General features: G+C 48.7%; 1 protein-coding gene across 8 annotated transcripts in view; it reads right to left on the bottom strand.

Moving 5' to 3' along the window:
• Positions 1-9,902: 9,902 nt before the first annotated feature.
• Positions 9,903-17,377, bottom strand: part of ARRB1 (arrestin beta 1) — a 73,775-nt gene continuing 66,300 nt past the window's right edge. For all 8 annotated transcript variants that reach the window (XM_072969190.1, XM_072969187.1, XM_072969188.1 and 5 more), the window contains one exon: positions 9,903-16,123. In XM_072969190.1, coding sequence (XP_072825291.1) covers positions 16,012-16,123 — 112 coding nt within the window. In that variant the 3' untranslated portion in view covers positions 9,903-16,011. The remainder of the gene's footprint in view (positions 16,124-17,377) is intronic.

The raw sequence follows: 17,377 nt of genomic DNA, 5'->3' as shown, positions 1-17,377 counted from the left end.
TCCACGGGGTAGGATCCTGTGCTTCCTCTGCATCCTCTTACCCACTGGTTCCATTACTGAGGTGGAGTTGGGAGTTATGGGGGAGATACAGCTGGACTGACAAACTAGCATCAGATGATACTATCAAGGAGAAAATTCAGGTACAGAGAATCAGAGGCAGTTAATTCAGACAGTAAAGAGGAGGGATCATATAACTTTGGCATCATCTCAGATGAATTACCTGATACTCAATTACGTACTGTGTCACGCCATGCTCTCCTGGCTAGAAGGGTAAGAATTGCAGGAGTATATGAGAGGCTAGGAGGAGAGGCAGCCTAGTTGAGGGCGTGGGGGAGTGGTGGGTAAAATAACCCCCTGAGATATGCAGAGCAAGGAGGCAGATGAGTTCTGGGCCAGTAGGACCAGGATAGGAGGCTCTCTTCTGCCTCAAGGTCTCCAGGCTGGGTTATTTTACATCTAGGGTCTCAGAGCCCTAGAACCACATGGCAGAAGTCTAGAATTCTGGCATTTTAGAATCTTAGGGCTGTGTAGTTCTAGAATTTGTGTCTTCTAAACATTGATAGGGACCTCAGAAGTAATGTGGGAAGCCTCATAAGCTGTCAACAAAGAGGACCCTCTCTTGATGAGGAGCTCACTCCCTGTCCTGGGAGCATCCCTCTCAGTGCTAGAGAAATCTGCCTGGGACTCCTTGACACTCCCAGTTTGCCTTGAGGCAAGGAGCACACCTCACCCCAGGACAGCTCTTCACAGAGTGGTTGGTCCTGTGTCAGTGTCCATATCTTCTCCCAGCAAATTCCTTACCCCTTCTTCCAGTCATCTCTCATGAAAAGGGGTTAAATTCTCTTGAAGCATTTCCATCCATCCATGACCTTCAAAGGGTGCTCTGCCCATCCTGCAGGACAAAATAGTGATGGTCTCCCTAATACAGGTTAGAGAACTGTGTCTCTAAAAGGTCACCTCCCCAGTTCCAAAGACATGTCCTCTGATAATGTAGCCTAATACTGCAGTAAGTCCTAGCAAATGAAACATGCTACTAGCTGTGGGTTCTTTGTCAGCAACAATCTTTGAGGGTTAAATACCAAATCAATAGTTGTCAAAAAAATCAATAATTGAAACCTAATGTATGCCAACTGACATTTAACCTTAGTACCATTCACTGATTCTCATCAAATGTCTCTGAGCTGCTACCCTTCTTGCAGCCTGTCAGTGGCCTTTGGCTTTATGAGACTCTCAGCAGGTTCCCAGGGCCCCCAGCCTTGCTTCCTCTGCAAATCCAGCCATTTGCTTAGTCTCTATTGAATACAACTTTGCCAGTCCTAGAAAAGCTAGTGACCCTGGGGGAAATTATATTCATTCAAGTTCTAGAGAAAGGTGCCAGGAAACCATGAGAGCTCAGAATAAGGGCTCTCAACCAAGCTTAGGGAAGCTTCTTAAAGTCACATTTGAGCAGGGTTTTGAAGGATGAGTAGGAGTTTGAAGAACAGAGAAAGATCAGAAGTATCAGCTTGTGCAAAGTCCTGGAGGCAGGAAAATCCTGTTAGTCTGAGAATTTGAGAAGACCATTAACGGTTGAGGGTAGATGGGACAGTGTGTGGGGGTAAGGTGGTTCTGTGTTCCCTTCATGCTCCCCTGGGAGGCACTCAAGGGACTTCCACCTTCAGAAAAGAAGACAGGGAAGTGGGAAGGTGTGATATGTGGGCCAGGAGAACTGCATGGTGCCTCTTACTTGTGCCTTCCTTCTGCCCATCCTTTTTATGCCAGGCCTCATGCCAGGCAATGAAGACAGAGGAGTCAGAGCTAAGACCACGGGAGGCCAGATGAACTAGGGGGTAAGGGAAGGGGCCACGAAGAGGCCTTGCAGGAAAAGGTGAGATGGAGGAGTCTGACTGGTCCTCCCCTTACACCCTGATGTCACCCACCCACTCCAGACCCTCTCTCAGCAGTACCAGGGACCGGCTAAATGGCTAGTCTCCCCCCAATCAGATGTTATGGATGCTGCTGGAAGTTGCGGGCAGGGTACTGCAAGGGCAAAGCTGGGGTGGGGTGGGGTACGGAACTCCATCTAGGATGTGCCCTTAAAGAGCAGGTACGATGGAGAGCAGGGAAAGGGGGAGAGAAAAGTTGTGTGACTATCAGAAATGTGATAGACATGAAGGCAGTTCTGTTCCGAGAAACACGTCCGACTTCCTGGAGTTCTGTGACCCTGTGAAAACTGAAATTTCCTCTCAAAAACAAAGAGATACCATGATCACCATCTCCTTGAGAAGACTTTTACTTCTGCGACCCTTTTCCTACTCACGCTCCTCAAGTCTGAGTGGGAGCCAGTGAGGGCCCAGCTGGAGTCCGAGGACTGAGTTTCAGTCTGAGCTCAGCATGACTTGCCATGTCATCTGGTCCTTAATCAGTTGGAAACATTGGTTAGACCCTACACTGTGCTGGGTGCTGGGGATTCAGCCGTGAACACGGCAGAGCCGGCGCCTGGCTTCCTGGCCCAGTCTGACCCTGACTGTGGACATCCCCCGCCCCTCTCTGGCTCCAGGTTCCTTCTGTCCAGGCTGGGGCTGGACTTGTGACCTCCAGAGGCACTGCCGGCTCTCACTGAGGTCCATCTCCTTCTTCATTAAAGTCTCTGCCCGGCAGACTCACGGCCCTAATTTATGGGCATGGCCTTTCCTGGACTGGGAGAAGTGATGGGGGCAGTTAATATTCCTTTGGTAATGGTTTGGCTGCCTTCAGAGTCCCCTCCTCCACCCCTTCACCCCTCCCTCACTGCCCCCACCCTCTTCCCTCAGCACTGCCTCAGGGCAGTTTGCCTAGTACCATGCATAGCACCTCAACTAACCCTTCAGTGTCCTGGTGGGGAAGTTGAGGTCCAGAGAGTGCAGGAGCCCATCCAGGTCACACATCATGTCTGGAGCAGAGCAGATCCAGAGTTCAGGATGCCCCCTGCGGACATCTCTACCCTGCTCTGGGTCTGAGTGTCTGACAGGGCTGCCCCACTTCCTGACTCTGTGTCTGTACCCCTGTGATCATTGCCTCTTGCGGCCGGGCCTGTGGTGGCCTCAAGATAGGAAAAAGAAAGCCAACAAGGAAGGAGTGGGAAGTTCTCTTCAGCTCTCTTCATCAAGAGCTTCCAGCAGGTCCCAGAAACCTGCTCTAGCCCCTTGCAGGCAGAAATCCTGATGAGGGATCCTTCTTGAAGGGAGGGGTGTCTCTACCTGTCTCTGAGAGGAGAAAGGGGTTTGTTCTGGACCCCTAAGCTCTGAGGTTCCCCTGCATGAAACTCATACTTCCTGAGCCCCTCCTCTCTGCCGAGCACCTGCTGAGATGGACCAGATCTGGCTCCTGTGCTCAGTAAAGATGTGATAATGGAGGCATGGAGGGCCCCTAACTAGGGTGACCATCCAAAATAGAGAACTTTGGAGAGTGAAAGGGACCGCTATAAGTAATTACACTGGGACAAGAATAAGGTAGAACTGTACCAGGCTGGTGGGCCCTGGACTCCAGTGAATTTTGACAAGGCCTGGTGAGGAAAAGAAAAAGTGCTAGACTGCTAGACTAGCTAGTCTACCAGCACTGTATAGCTAATACACTCCCTGTCCTTGACTCTGTCCTCCAGCCATGCTAAACAACTTCTTGAATGCTATTCACCAGCCACACCAAACTACTCAGGTTTTAAAATGGAGCCCAGCTATTCCAGGCCCCATACCTTTGCTCACACAGTGCCCTCTGCCCGGGAAGCTTTTCCGACACAGAGGGCAGCAGGACAGCTCAAGAGCCCCCTCTGCTTTCCTGACCTCACTGTTTTCTTCCTGTCACTGGATCCCCCAGACCTTCATTTGTGCTTATGGGTTTTCCTGCCCATTATCTGCACCAGACGTTCCCCCACGGGGCTGGGTCCAGTTCCTTTCTGGGTCCCCATTCCTGGTGCACAGAGATTTGTGAGCACTGTCCCTGCCCCGCAGAAATCCGAAACACAGAGGAAGAGGCATCACTCAGGGCTCAAGGCCTCTGTCTGCTGCATGGCAGATACCTGCTCCCTTTAACTCCCACAACCTCTCAGCTCATTGAACTGAGGCTGCGATTGTAGAAGATGCCTGCGTGGCCATCCTTGTTACTGTTCAATAAAGTGAGAAAACAGAAAGAAAATGCAGCTTTAGAATATGTAATCATGTAAAACATAATTTAGCCTTAACTTTTCGACTTTACTTTTTATCACAATTATAGCTTTCTGGCCCTCCATTGGGAGTACTTGTCCAGCATCCTGTCTGGACAACATCGGCCACTGACTGGCTCAGCCCGTCACGGCCTTGGTTTCTTGACCCAGGGAGCTGCAGCGACATCTGTCGGCCAATTTGTGTAAGAGCGGAACCAGCTAAAAAAAAATTTTTTTTTTTTTTGCATACATGCACTATCTGCTGATCAATATGGGAACGTTCCTTCTTCCTTTTTTTTTTTTTTACATTTTTATTGATTCATAATCATTTTACAGTGTTGTGTCAAATTCCAGTGTTCAGTACAATTTTTCAGTCATACATGGACATATACACACTCATTGTCACATTTTTTTCTCTGTGATTTATCATAACATTTTGTGTATATTTCCCTGTGCTATACAGTGTAATCTTGTTTATCTGTTCTACAATTTTGAAATCCCAGTCTATCCCTTCCCACCCTCTACCCCCCTGGTAACCACAAGTCTGTATTCTCTGTCCATGAGTCTATTTCTGTCCTGTATTTATGCTTTGTTTTTGTTTGTTTGTTTTTGTTTTTTAGATTCCACATATGAGCGATCTCATATGGTATTTTTCTTTCTCTTTCTGGCTTACTTCACTTAGAATGACATTCTCTAGGAGCATCCATGTTGCTGCAAATGGCATTATGTTGTCGGTTTTTATGGCTGAGTAGTATTCCATTGTGTAAATATACCACATCTTCTTTATCCAGTCACCTGTTGATGGACATTTAGGTTGTTTCCATGTTTTGGCTATTGTAAATAGTGCTGCTATGAACATTGGGGTGCAGGTGTCATCCTGAAGTAGATTTCCTTCTGGGTACAAGCCCAGGAGTGGGATTCCTGGGTCATATGGTAAGTCTATTCCTAGTCTTTTGAGGAATCGCCACACTGTTTTCCATAGTGGCTGCACCAAACTGCATTCCCACCAGCAGTGTAGGAGGGTTCCCCTTTCTCCACAGCCTCTCCAGCATTTGTCATTTGTGGATTTTTGAATGACGGCCATTCTGACTGGTGTGAGGTGATACCTCATTGTAGTTTTGATTTGCATTTCTCTGATAATTAGTGATATTGAACATTTTTTCATGTGTTTTTTGATCATTTGTATGTCTTCCTTGGAGAATTGCTTGTTTAGGTCTTCTGCCCATTTTTGGATTGGGTTGTTTGTTTTTTTCTTATTGAGTCGTATGAGCTGCTTATATATTTTGGAGATCAAGCCTTTGTCGGTTTCACTTGCAAAAATTTTCTCCCATTCCGTAGGTTTTCTTCTTGTTTTATTTCTGGTTTCCTTTGCTCTGCAGAAGCTTGTAAGTTTCATTAGGTCCCATTTGTTTATTCTTGCTTTTATTTCTTCTAGGAGAAAATTTTTGAAATGTATGTCAGATAATGTTTTGCCTATGTTTTCCTCTAGGAGGTTTATTGTATCTTGTCTTATGTTTAAGTCTTTAATCCATTTTGAGTTGATTTTTGTATATGGTGTAAGGGAGTGTTCTAGCTTCATTGTTTTACATGCTGCTGTCCAGTTTTCCCAACACCATTTGCTGAAGAGACTGTCTTTATTCCATTGTATATTCTTGCCTCCTTTGTCGAAGATGAGTTGACCAAAAGTTTGTGGGTTCATTTCTGGGCTCTCTATTCTGTTCCATTGGTCTATATGTCTGTTTTGGTACCAATACCATGCTGTCTTGATGACTGTAGCTCTATAGTATTGTCTGAAGTCTGGGAGAGTTATTCCTCCAGCCTCTTTCTTTCTCTTCAGTAATGCTTTAGCAATTCTAGGTCTTTGATGGTTCCATATAAATTTTATTATGATTTGTTCTAGTTCTGTGAAATATGTCCTGGGTAATTGGTTAGGGATTGCATTAAATCTGTAGATTGCCTTGGGCAGTGTGATCATTTTAACAATATTGATTCTTCCAATCCAAGAGCATGGAATATCTTTCCATTTTTTAAAGTCTTCTTTAATTTCCTTCATCAATGGTTTATAGTTTTCTGTGTATAATTCTTTCGCCTCCTTGGTTAGATTTATTCCCAGATATTTTATTGCTTTGGGTGCTATTTTAAAGGGGATTGTTTCTTTACTTTCTTTTTCTGTTGATTTATCGTTAGTGTAAAGAAATGCAACTGATTTTTGAACATTAATTTTGTAACCTGCTACCTTGCTGAATTCTTCGATCAGCTCTAGTAGCTTTTTTGTGGACCTTTTAGGGTTTTCTATATATAGTAACATGTCGTCAGCATATAATGACACTTTTACCTCTTCTTTTCCAATTTGGATCCCTTTTATTTCTTTCTCTTGCCTGATTGCTGTGGCTAGGCCTTCCAGGACTATATTGAATAGGAGTGGTGATAGTGGGCATCCTTGTCTTGTCCCAGATTTTAGTGGGAAGCTTTTGAGTTTTTCACCGTTGAGAACTATGCTGGCTATAGGTTTGTCATATATAGCTTTTATTATGTTGAGATATGTTCCCTCTATACCCACTTTGGCGAGAGTTTTTATCATAAATGGGTGTTGAATTTTATCAAATGCTTTTTCTGCATCGATTGAGATGATCATGTGGTTTTTGTCCTTTCTCTTGTTGATGTGATGTATTACATTGATTGATTTGCGTATGTTGAACCAGCCTTGTGTCCCTGGGATGAACCCCACTTGGTCATGATGTATAATCTTTTTTATGTGTTGTTGGATTCTATTTGCTAAAATTTTGGTGAGGATTTTGGCGTCTATGTTCATCAGTGATATTGGCCTATAATTCTCTTTTTTTGTAGTGTCTTTGCCTGGTTTTGGTATCAGGGTGATGGTGGCTTCATAGAATGAGTTTGGGAGTATTCCCTCCTTTTCAATCATCTGGAAGAGTTTGAGAAGGACTGGTATGAGTTCTTCTTTGTATGTTTGGTAGAATTCCCCGGTGAAGCCATCCGGTCCTGGACTTTTATTTGTAGGGAGGTTTTTAATTGCTATTTCTATTTCCTTTCTAGTGATCGGCCTTCTTCCTTTTTGACATGATCCATTCAGCAAGTATTTTATCAAGTGCCTATGATGTGCCAAGCTCTATGCTAGGAAGAAGCTGGGGGTTGTTCTAAGCACTTTACATATATTAACTCATTTTAGTCTGATGGCAATTCTGTAAAGTAGGTATTATTATTCCTACTTTACAAATGAAGAAAGTAAGGTATATAAGATAGATGATCAATTTGTTCAAGGTCACACTGTGAATAAGGGCTTAGAACTCAGAGCTCATGTGCTTAGACTATAAACAAGTAAATAAACAAGAAAGATACTTCTTATGAGGGAAATAGAATGATGTAAGAGTGATGGGGAAGTGTGTCCTCTGAATGGGGTAGTCAGGCAGGCTCCTGTGAGAAGGTGGCTTACCCTGAAGAATGGGAATGAAAGAGCTCTGTAAAGAGCCTAGGAAAAGTCAATCCAGGCAGAAGAAATGGTGAACGCAAAAGTGCTGAGACTGAATATTCAAATACGAGATGGGAGGCCAGTTCTGGCCATTCTACCCCTAAATACCCCTCCAATCGGTCCTTCTTCTTCCCCCAGCTGATCCCAGCCTCTACCTCTATCAGCTGGATCCCTGCCCCAGCTCCTCCCTGATCCCTCCACTTCCAGCTTCCCCTTTTGGCCTGTCCTCTGCAGTACAGCTGCCAGAGTGATCCTAAAAATGCATAAATCTGATCCATCTCACTGCCCCACTTAAAACCTGTTCCACTGTCTTCTGGACAAACAAACAAACAAACAAAAAAACCCAAGCTCTTTGGATTGATTATCTGTAACCTCCCTCCCTATGGCTATGGTCTGGTCCCATGACATGTTAGCTCTTCTGGTTCCCTTCACTTTGCAACCACATGAAAGTCCTTACAGTTCCCTGAAGGTCCTGGGTTGTCTCACCCCCAATGCTCCCCATGTGCTATCCGTTCTATCTGAAATACTCATAAGCCTCTCTTCACCTGCCTAACTGTTCTCATCCTTCAAAACTCAGCCAAAGCAATTCCTCCTCTAGGAAGTCTGTCTCATTTCCCATCTCACTCACCCCAGCTATCTGTGATGGTCCCTCTCTGGTGCTCTCCTGGCATGCCATGAGTACATGTCAGCACAAATCCACAAGAGAGAAGAGAAATAAAAGGGAAATTTACTCCATGCAGGTAACTTCCCCAAATTTTTACTCCCCTGCACCATCTACCTGCTTTTGTTTAATTTTCAGAATCATCAGGAAGTTGTGTTTTGTATTTTTGTTCAGTTTTTATGTAGGAGGGATCAGCTGTAGTGGACTTACTCTGTCTTGGCCAGAATTTGAAACTCCTACATAGTTAATTTTAAGTTGCTGTAATTTTTAAAAGCTAAGAGAAATGAAGTCTCAAAACACCATGAAGACTGTGACAGCAGGAGAAAAGCTCAAAGCTAAGAGGCAAAAACAAATACCTCTCCCATGTTTAGAGTCCTATTTAGATGTCAGGCCACTCCTTCTAAATTGTGGTATCCAGGCCAACAGGATTATTTCTGTTTGTTTTTTTTTTTAATGAGAAGATTAAGGAAGAGCGGATGATTTGCCTATTTGGTCTCAGATCTAATCCCCTGTCCTTCTCCTGCTCTATATTGCAGGGTATTGGCCATTGCAAACTACATTTCCCAAGATTCTTTGAAAATTAGCTTTTAATTAGAGACTGCCAATAGGAGGGCGAGAAGAGAGGAGAAACCAGAGTACTTCTCCCACTCTTTCTGTTTTGGGCAGCATCCCAGCAACAGCTGTGTTTCTTCTGTGTTCTATTCTTTGTATACCATCTCCCTCAATGTCCCTGCTGGGCTGCCCCGGTCCCCAGCTCGGTAACACCACCTCCTCTCTCTGTCCTTCCACAGTACAGGGGGTAGTGGTTTCCCACTGTACCTGATCTCTGGGTTGTCCTACACCCCATTTCCCCTTTCAACCCTTGCAACATTTTTATATCCAGTTTCTTTGATTAGAGTCCTGTACTGAAATACTGGCATAGGCTGCAAGGGAGCATCAGAGGAAACAGACCAACTTCTGGCCAGTTAGGAGGGCAATGCATTGATCTAAGTTGCACATTATCTTAAAGGAATGTGAAAAATTGTTTTATCTATATAACCAATTTTCTAGGAAAGTCATCTTATAATCAGCAGCATCATCCTTTTGTTTTAATACAGTACCCTGTCATTTAGGATTCTGAATCTTCCTTATCTGTATCACCACTCCTCCCATGTGTTCTTTTAGAACAAGCAGTGGGTAAGCTGTGGAAAATGGAAGTGACTTCGGGGAGACCCAGCAGAGTAGGAGATGAGAACTGAATAAGAACCGGGGCTGGGACAAGGGCAGGACTCCAGCAGAAGTGGTCAGTTCTGCCAAAGAGAAGGTGGGATGGCTTCACCCCAGGACCAAACCAGGGATCATGGGATCCAGTGGTGTCTGAGTGGGATCACAGGTTTGGCAATTTCCCCAGGCTATATGGCTGGTAAATGGCAGTGAGGGGAGGAGAAAGCTTCCTGGCAGTCTCCAGAAGGGGGTACGGGAACCAGGTTGGAGTTGGGGCCAACACCTGACCCAGCCACAGGCCCCATCGCTGGTCCAGGGCAGCAGGCCCAGCATTTGCTTGTCTATGTCCTGCTGTGGGCTTACGAGATAGAAATAAAAGCACAGCCAACATCTCTCACAAAAGACCTTTAATGGTCTCCTATTTATGATCCCTTTGTTCATTTGTCCTGTTAGAGCTGAATAAACTGTAATAACTTATCTGACATAATAAGGAATGCCATAGGTACAACAGATAAACCTGGCAGGTGCTCCAGGAATAAGGGCATCACAAAAGAGTCACTCAACAAAAGGGCCACAGACCTGGAGGCCCATCCCAGTTGCTTGTCCCTCCCCACACCCAGGATCCACACACAGTTCCAGGCTCAATCAGGCTCCCACTGGGAAGGAAGAGGCAGCCCCCACCAACCCTCAGAATCTGTGGCTAGACCCTAACACTGAGCAGTGGTGCCCCGGGAAGATGGTGTATCCTACGCTCATCCCACCGAGTGCTCTGCTGATCTGCAGGGCAGACTGTGACCACATCCTGAGTTTGTGACCCCTCCATCATACCCACTTATCTAGACACTTGTAGTAATCCCTCTGAGGTGGCAGAGCCTGGTACTATCATCTTACACAAGGGGAAACTGAGGTCAGGTTCCCAGAGGCACACTCACACTGAACGGACGACACCAGTTGGCACTTCTTCTCCCATGCCACATGGCTTGCTGTACCCTGAGTCTCACATTTTCACCTGAAATGCCCAGAGTCGGGGACAGGCAGGATTCTATGCCAAGGGCTGGGTCCCCAAAGTGCCCACCTCTTCATCAACCCTGGTGAGGGACTTGGGCAGAGGGGCAGGCCAGCAGGGAGAGAATTGGGGGGCTATGGGTGGGGAACCAGCCTCTCTTCAGGCACCCCCCTGTTGCCACACACTCAGTTGACCATAAATATGGGAATGGAGTCTTATTAGAATTGCTCAAGGGAAATTTGCTTCTTAAAAGGTCTCTGTAATCTTGCCTTCATAGGAGGGACTTGTGTCATAAAGTCCTCCCTCAGCATTTCTTTTATGAAACCAAGACTTCCATCCACCTGGCTGTACTAAAGAGGAAACTAACTAGTTTCTCCTCCCATTACATTGCTCCTCTGTCATTGGCCTGGGCCAGGGAAGGGGGATGTCACACTGGGGCACAGACGCAAGTCCTGAGAGGGGGTTGGGCCTCTTTGCTTCCTCCACCGTCCCCCACGCTGCATGGGCCAATATCAGGGCAAAGACCCATCCTCACAGCACCAGGCCCCTGCCCAAATCAAACCGAAGCCAGAGCTTCAGGGGGAGTGGGGACTACAAGGCCATCAAATGTGTACGTGTGTGTGTGTGTCTGTGTGTGTGTGAATAAGCAAGTGCTTGGGACTGGGTCTGTGACCCAAGTTCCAATACAAAGATACTTCGCATTGGAATGCTAGAGCCATTCCAACATGAAAAGCCAGAATAGAACCTGTGCTTGCTGGTCTAAGATCAAACCTCAGAATAGTGGTTTGAAGAAGTTTTTCTTCAGAAGAAAGTTTGAAAGTGAAACTTCAACAGGCAAGACAGATAAAAGCGGCATTGTCCTGGTGGAAGTAGGAATGGGGGGAGGGCTGGAGACCTATCCTTTGCCTCCACCCTCATCTTCCCACCTTAGCAGCCCCTGACAAAGCTCTGTGGAACACCAGGGGTTCCACAGCACCTGATTTGAAAACCAGTGTGTCAGAGTCTATAGATCATGGGTCCTGGGGACCTGTGCTTGACTTCCCTTTTGGGGTGAAGACTTGGGACTGAGTGACGGGGGAGGATGTTCTCCCTCAATGGGCCTCTCTTTTAAGCCGCTGTGCAGTGAGCTTACAGGGGAGTGGCAGAGGTGGGGATCCAGCCCCACAGGTAGGCCATTTCAGTCCTGGAGAGAGGACAAAAGTGATGGAGCTGCCTGGGCCAGGATAGCAAAGTCCTAGGCCCAATGCAGGCTTATGCACGAGGGTTGGGGGAGTCTGTTTTGGTCCTTGTTGACTTTAAAAAGAAAAACATCAGAACAGATATGGGCTTACATCCATGAGATCCTATAAGTGTTTAAGACTGGGGCCTAATGCCTCCCTCCGAGATGGATGGAGAATGCCCAGCCCCAGTCGCTGGCAGGAGGGAAGCTGCCTTTGTGGGCTGCTGAAACCACTGGGGTTGGGTCAGCAGGGGCTCAGCTCTCAGAGTAAGAGGCCTGGGTTTCCCCTGGACCCAAATCTCTCCCAAGCATCACCAAGAAGTGACATTTGGCAGCTCTGGTTGATACTAGAGGGGCCTTGTAATTTGAAGGGAAGGGGCAGGCAGTTTCTGATCCACCTCATGCTTGGGGTTCTCTCATGGGGTAGAGGGGGTTTCAGCCTCTCCTGGGCCTGGGGGCTGGAGGCTCTTCCTAACCTGGGATCAGAGCCAAGGCATCCAAGATGCACCCCCACCCCCCAATCACTGACACTCTCCATGTCTTGTCTGTCTTGGCTGCTGGGACCACTGCCTGTGGGCATGGCATCCCTGAAGAGAATCTGAATTTCCCTCTCAGCTGGGTAACCGAAGCCAAACTGGTCGCATCTCGTTCTGGTTGACCTCAGCATAAGGGAGAGGGGGCAAGAGATGAAGACAGGTGGGAGGAGGCCTCAGCCCACAGCAAACTTCCTGTGTGACCCTAGGCTACTCCTGCATGATGGCAGGAAACTTACAGAGCTGACTTTCGTCGCCACTGATTTTCATCTCCACTGACTTTCATCTCCTTTGGGCCTCACAGATTCCTTGAGTCAGGCAGGGAAGGGATTACTGTCCCATTTTCCAGTTAGGGAAACCAAGATCAAGAGGTTGAATGAGTTGCTCAAGGCTACTCAGCTAGGTAGTGACAACCGGAACAGAGAAGAATTGTGGACTTCCAGGCCAGTGCGCTTTTTACTGCACCATGTGGGAACCAGCTTGTCAGCAACTCCCCCAACTGAATCAACACCCCAAGCAAGCCCACTCTCACTGGTCCAGGCTCTGGGACTGAGGAGGTCTGTGGAGTCCAGCCAAAGAACTCAGTCCTTCTCTCCACAGGGACTGAACTCTTCTCATGGTTGGAAGGCTTAGGAAGCCCCGCTGGCCTTCTGCCTGCATACTTTCACCCCGGGCCATGCTCTTCCCTCCTGCCCAGACTACTATCTACATGTCACCCACCTGGCCTACTGGAAAGTCCCAGTGTGGAGCTGCATGGCCAGCCCAAGCCCCAGATGTGTGGACAGGGAGAGCCAGTACTGTGGGCTGGCGCCAGGGGCCCAGTTTGGCTCCCTTACTCCCAATTTCACTCCACGGGCTCACCTGCACAGGCTGACTCCAGATGGAGAGGAGCCCTGCAGAGAAGGACTCAGTTGTGCATGGGTGGCTCGGGGGAGCAGGATCTGGAGCTAACCAGAAGCTTGGAAACATGATCTGGGCCTTTCTCTCAGGAAGAAGCTTTAGTGTCCCACTGGGCTGCAGCGCATGGATGTGCAGGAGGGTGCCCAGCCCAGGGGCAAGTGGGGCTAAACTCCAGCCTATGACCTCTCAAGAAGCTGTGCACTTCAACATGGGTTGAATCCACATGGAAGGGGCACCATTTCTAATTCAGATCAAGGCACTATACAGACTAGCAGCAACCATGGAGCCCTGAATGCAATGCCTTCCCCGTTACTTCCCCCTGTAACTTTCCCTTGATCATAAGCTTTCCAAGGACAGGTGCTGGGACCAACCCAACTCTGTCTCCAGTGCTCAGCACAGAGTGGAGAAGTTGTCAGCCAAGGATGGTTAAGCCAAATTCAAATGATCTTGACTACTGCCCTTCTGTAGTCCTGGGTCCAAAGAGTAAATAAAAGGTTAAATGGGTCCATGATGCTTCTTACAGCTGGAGAAACTTCATTTCAGCACTAGGATAAACCCAAAAGGGTGAGTGTGATATTCAAGTGGAAAGAGGTCAAGAAACCAGCCTGACAAAGGTTTTGTGTGACCAGGTTAGAAGAGGTCATTTTGTAGGTGAGTGATCACTCCAAATCCTAAATGGTCATGTACCAGCCCTAAAGGTTCCAGAAGACGACCCTGGAGAGCATATGCTTACCATGCGTTGTTCCAAAACTTCATCAACTCTACACCTGCCCAAATGAGGTGCAAACTGCCCAGCAAGCTCTGGAAGGGGCTGTATGCAGCTGGGATCCCCGAACTGGCCAGAGAAGTTTGTCTGCCCTGAGCTGACTTGGTTCTGACCTAGGGTAGGGGTCCCGAGGGTTGCGTCTTCATGAGATCCAAAAGGGAAGGGCTAGGGTGCAGGGCCAGGCGTGTGAACTGGGTCATTTCACCGTGGAAAGTGGTTATAAAGTCCACCTCAGGAGAGGCTGGACTGTAAAGCACTGAAATCCAGCTTGTATAATAAAATTTTGTTGCCTCCCTTTTCACAAATATGGGACAAGGATAGAAGGGAACAAGAGATCCCTTTGCCCTGCTAATCAATATATTTGCTTGGGTATAAGGCCAACTTCAGGACATCCAAAGCGAGTGAGAAGGTCCTAGCGCAGCCCCTCCCCCAAGCCTCGGCAAATACAAGCTCTGGCCTTCGGTGCTGCTGGGGCCCTGGGGCCAGGTGGTGCGTGCTGGCTTGACATTAGGCAACACCCACAGGGACCCAAGAAGGACCCTTCTCAGGGCTGAAGCTGATACAGGTAGTGGTGCTAACAGCTCTCCAAGGCACTCCCTGGGGCCCAGTGAATCCTCAACGGTGGCAGACAGACCGGAGTCAGTGGCTCTGGCTCCGCCCACCAGAACAGAAGCTTTAATGTTCACAAATTCTTGGAGGCAGAGCTGGGAGAGTCCTTTGTGATCATCTAGTCAAATCCCTTGGCTTTTCTGCTAAAGAACTGAGACCCAGAGAGGAAAAGAAACTTGCCCAAGGTCACACAGTAAGTGGGCATCAAAGGCCAGACAAGAACAGATACCTTTTAACACTTCCTGCCTCATCATCTGCCTGCTCCATTGCCTTGGAAATGCCCCACATCCCCATCACACCAACACCAGCCAGTGGGTACTGGATACCCATGACACTGGGAACTTCTTGGGTGGGGGGGAATCATCAACTCCCCAGGGACACAAAGGAATTCCCCCTTCCTTTTAGGTGAGGGCATGTCGATGGACCTGCCACCTTCTGGGGAAGGATTCCCTTTGCCAGTGGGCACAGTGGCCTCAGGTGCTCTCTCCTAGCCTGCAGGGCCAGCCCAGCCTAGCCCTGGAGAACCGCAAGGGCAGGAGGACACCGGTGGCCCCAGCCCCTCTGGCCCTCCACTCTTGCTCCTGCAGGATTCCTGATCCCTCATAAGTATACAAAGGAAGGGAGTGAGCAGACTCTCATCTTCCCACCTGGCCCCCATCTCCCAGGCAACCTCTTCAGGAGCTTGGTGCTTTCTAAAGAACTGTCCCTTCTCTCTCTCTCTCTCTGCATGTCTGTGGGCAGGACACACACATAAGATGAAAGACAGCTGGGCTATCACATCCTGATGATACTGAAGTAGAACTTGAGCTAACTCACACAATTTGCCTTAGACTAGGTAACTGCTGGTAAGAAAGTCCAATTGCTTTTCTCCACACCTGGGGTCTACAAACCTTCACCAATGTCACTGTCAGTCACAGAGGAACATGGGGCAGAGACAGGGGAGGAAAGGGAGAGGTGTTTGGTGGGTCCAAACTGCAAAAACAACTGCATGGAGAATCCATCCACAGGTCTGCCCCTCCCAGCCAGAGGAGGGTGGCCTTCAATGCAGTCATGTTTTAGCTGCCAGAACTGTGTTAATCGCCTGCGACAGTAGACATCCTCTCATGTGTCTTGAGCCCCCATCCCCACCCATCCAAGCCCTCGTGCCCCATTCTCCTGTTTCCACTCCCCATCCAAAGTCAAATTCAGAGCCATGGTGGCTTTCCTGGGGGTCAACAGGAAAAGAGAGGGGGATGGAGAGGTGACTTCAGTGAGGGGGTGAAGGTGGTGCATGTGGCCCTGCTGGCATGGTGATGTGGGCCAATCCTGAGGCCAGAGGTTCACCACCATGACCTGGAAGACCACTGGGCCCCCTGGAAGAAACTGGAAGAACAAAGGGGAGGGGGAACCAGGACAGGAAGAAGACAAACAAGCATCCTAGTGCGTGAGAGTGGACCTGGAGCCGCCCGGAGGGAGGGCCGGCCCCAGTCTATCTGTCGTTGAGCTGTGGAGAGCCGGTACCATCCTCCTCTTCCTCCTTGTCGTCCTTCACACCCTTCAGTCTCTGGCGGGCAAAGTCCTCAAACACAATGTCGTCATCGCTGGTGGGAAAGACAAGGAAAATGGGTGTGTGTGCAGGGCAGGGAGAGGAGGCTTAACCAGAGGGGTCAGAGGGCCAGCCCAGCCAGGTGGGGCTCAGAGGCTGGACTCCGGGGCTGGCCTCAGGCAGAAAGGCTTGTTAAGCTGCACAGCTGGATACCCATCTGTGGCAGTGGGACTGGCCAGTTGTGGCAATACCAGAGGGAGGCATGAGTTTGCCGTTCATGGAAATTGACCCAGTTCTTGAGGAGCTGGGGTTGGGAGACATACTAAATGGGGGGTGGGCGGTGTGGCTGGGCTAGGGCCAGAGGAGGACCTTATTCTCACCGTGAGAGACCAGGCCACCAGTAGTTTCAAAGTATATTCTGAATCTCCCAAGAACAAGCCCAAGAAAACCCACTCACCCACCCAAAGAACTGCCCTCAGGAAACACTCCTGTTTTCTGCACAGGCAGAGTGGGCTTGGCTTGAAAGAGAAAACCACGAAGGCCCTTTCTGCAGGGAAGTGTCAGCTCACATTCTATGGTGAGGGAACTCGGATAAGTCAGGGTCTGCTTCAGGGGGAGAGGGGACGGAGTCGGGGGGAGATTGGGGTGAGGGGCAAATCTAAATAGCAGGGCAGAGAAAAGGTGGGTGGGGAAAGAGGGTGCCTGAGTGGGATTTCAGGGCAAAGAGCTGCTTCTAAGAACAGTGAGTTCTCTTCTACCATAAAACACGTCCACGTAGGCCCACCCAAGGCCTCAGCCCCACAGAATTCAGTCAGCTGCATGGGGTGTCCTCGTAGCTGACTTAAGACCCCCTATCCCAAGTATCTCCTGGGGGACAAAGGAAGGGCAGATTTGGAACTGGAGTAAGAAAGCTGCTTGGCCCTGGAGATGCTTTGTGATGTCCACCCAGGTCCTCCTGCTCTGGCCACTGTCCAGTGATGCACTGGAAATCCACATTGGTCGTCAGGAGTCAGAAGCAACAAGATTCCCCAGAGTCTTCCCCACCCCACAGCCTGATTCCACTGGCTGGGCGCAGGCGAGGCAGGATAGCCCCAGCCCAGGGCCACAAACCAGCCCTGTGACAGCAGAGCAGGCGCTGTGGATGGACGAACGGACTGACGGACTGACGGACGTGCAGGGACGAGGGAGGAAGACAGACCCCACCAAGGCAGGAGGAAGAGGAACAGGCACCGAGGGTCCTTCAAGTCACATGCAGGCAAGCGGGTTGCTGAAGAGGCGAGCAGAGGCAGCTCTCAGCAAACAGAGTTAG

Source organism: Vicugna pacos, chromosome 10 (genome assembly GCF_048564905.1).
Source record: "Vicugna pacos chromosome 10, VicPac4, whole genome shotgun sequence".
Classification (NCBI taxonomy): domain Eukaryota; kingdom Metazoa; phylum Chordata; class Mammalia; order Artiodactyla; family Camelidae; genus Vicugna; species Vicugna pacos.
This window is presented reverse-complemented; position numbering and strand designations above follow the sequence as displayed.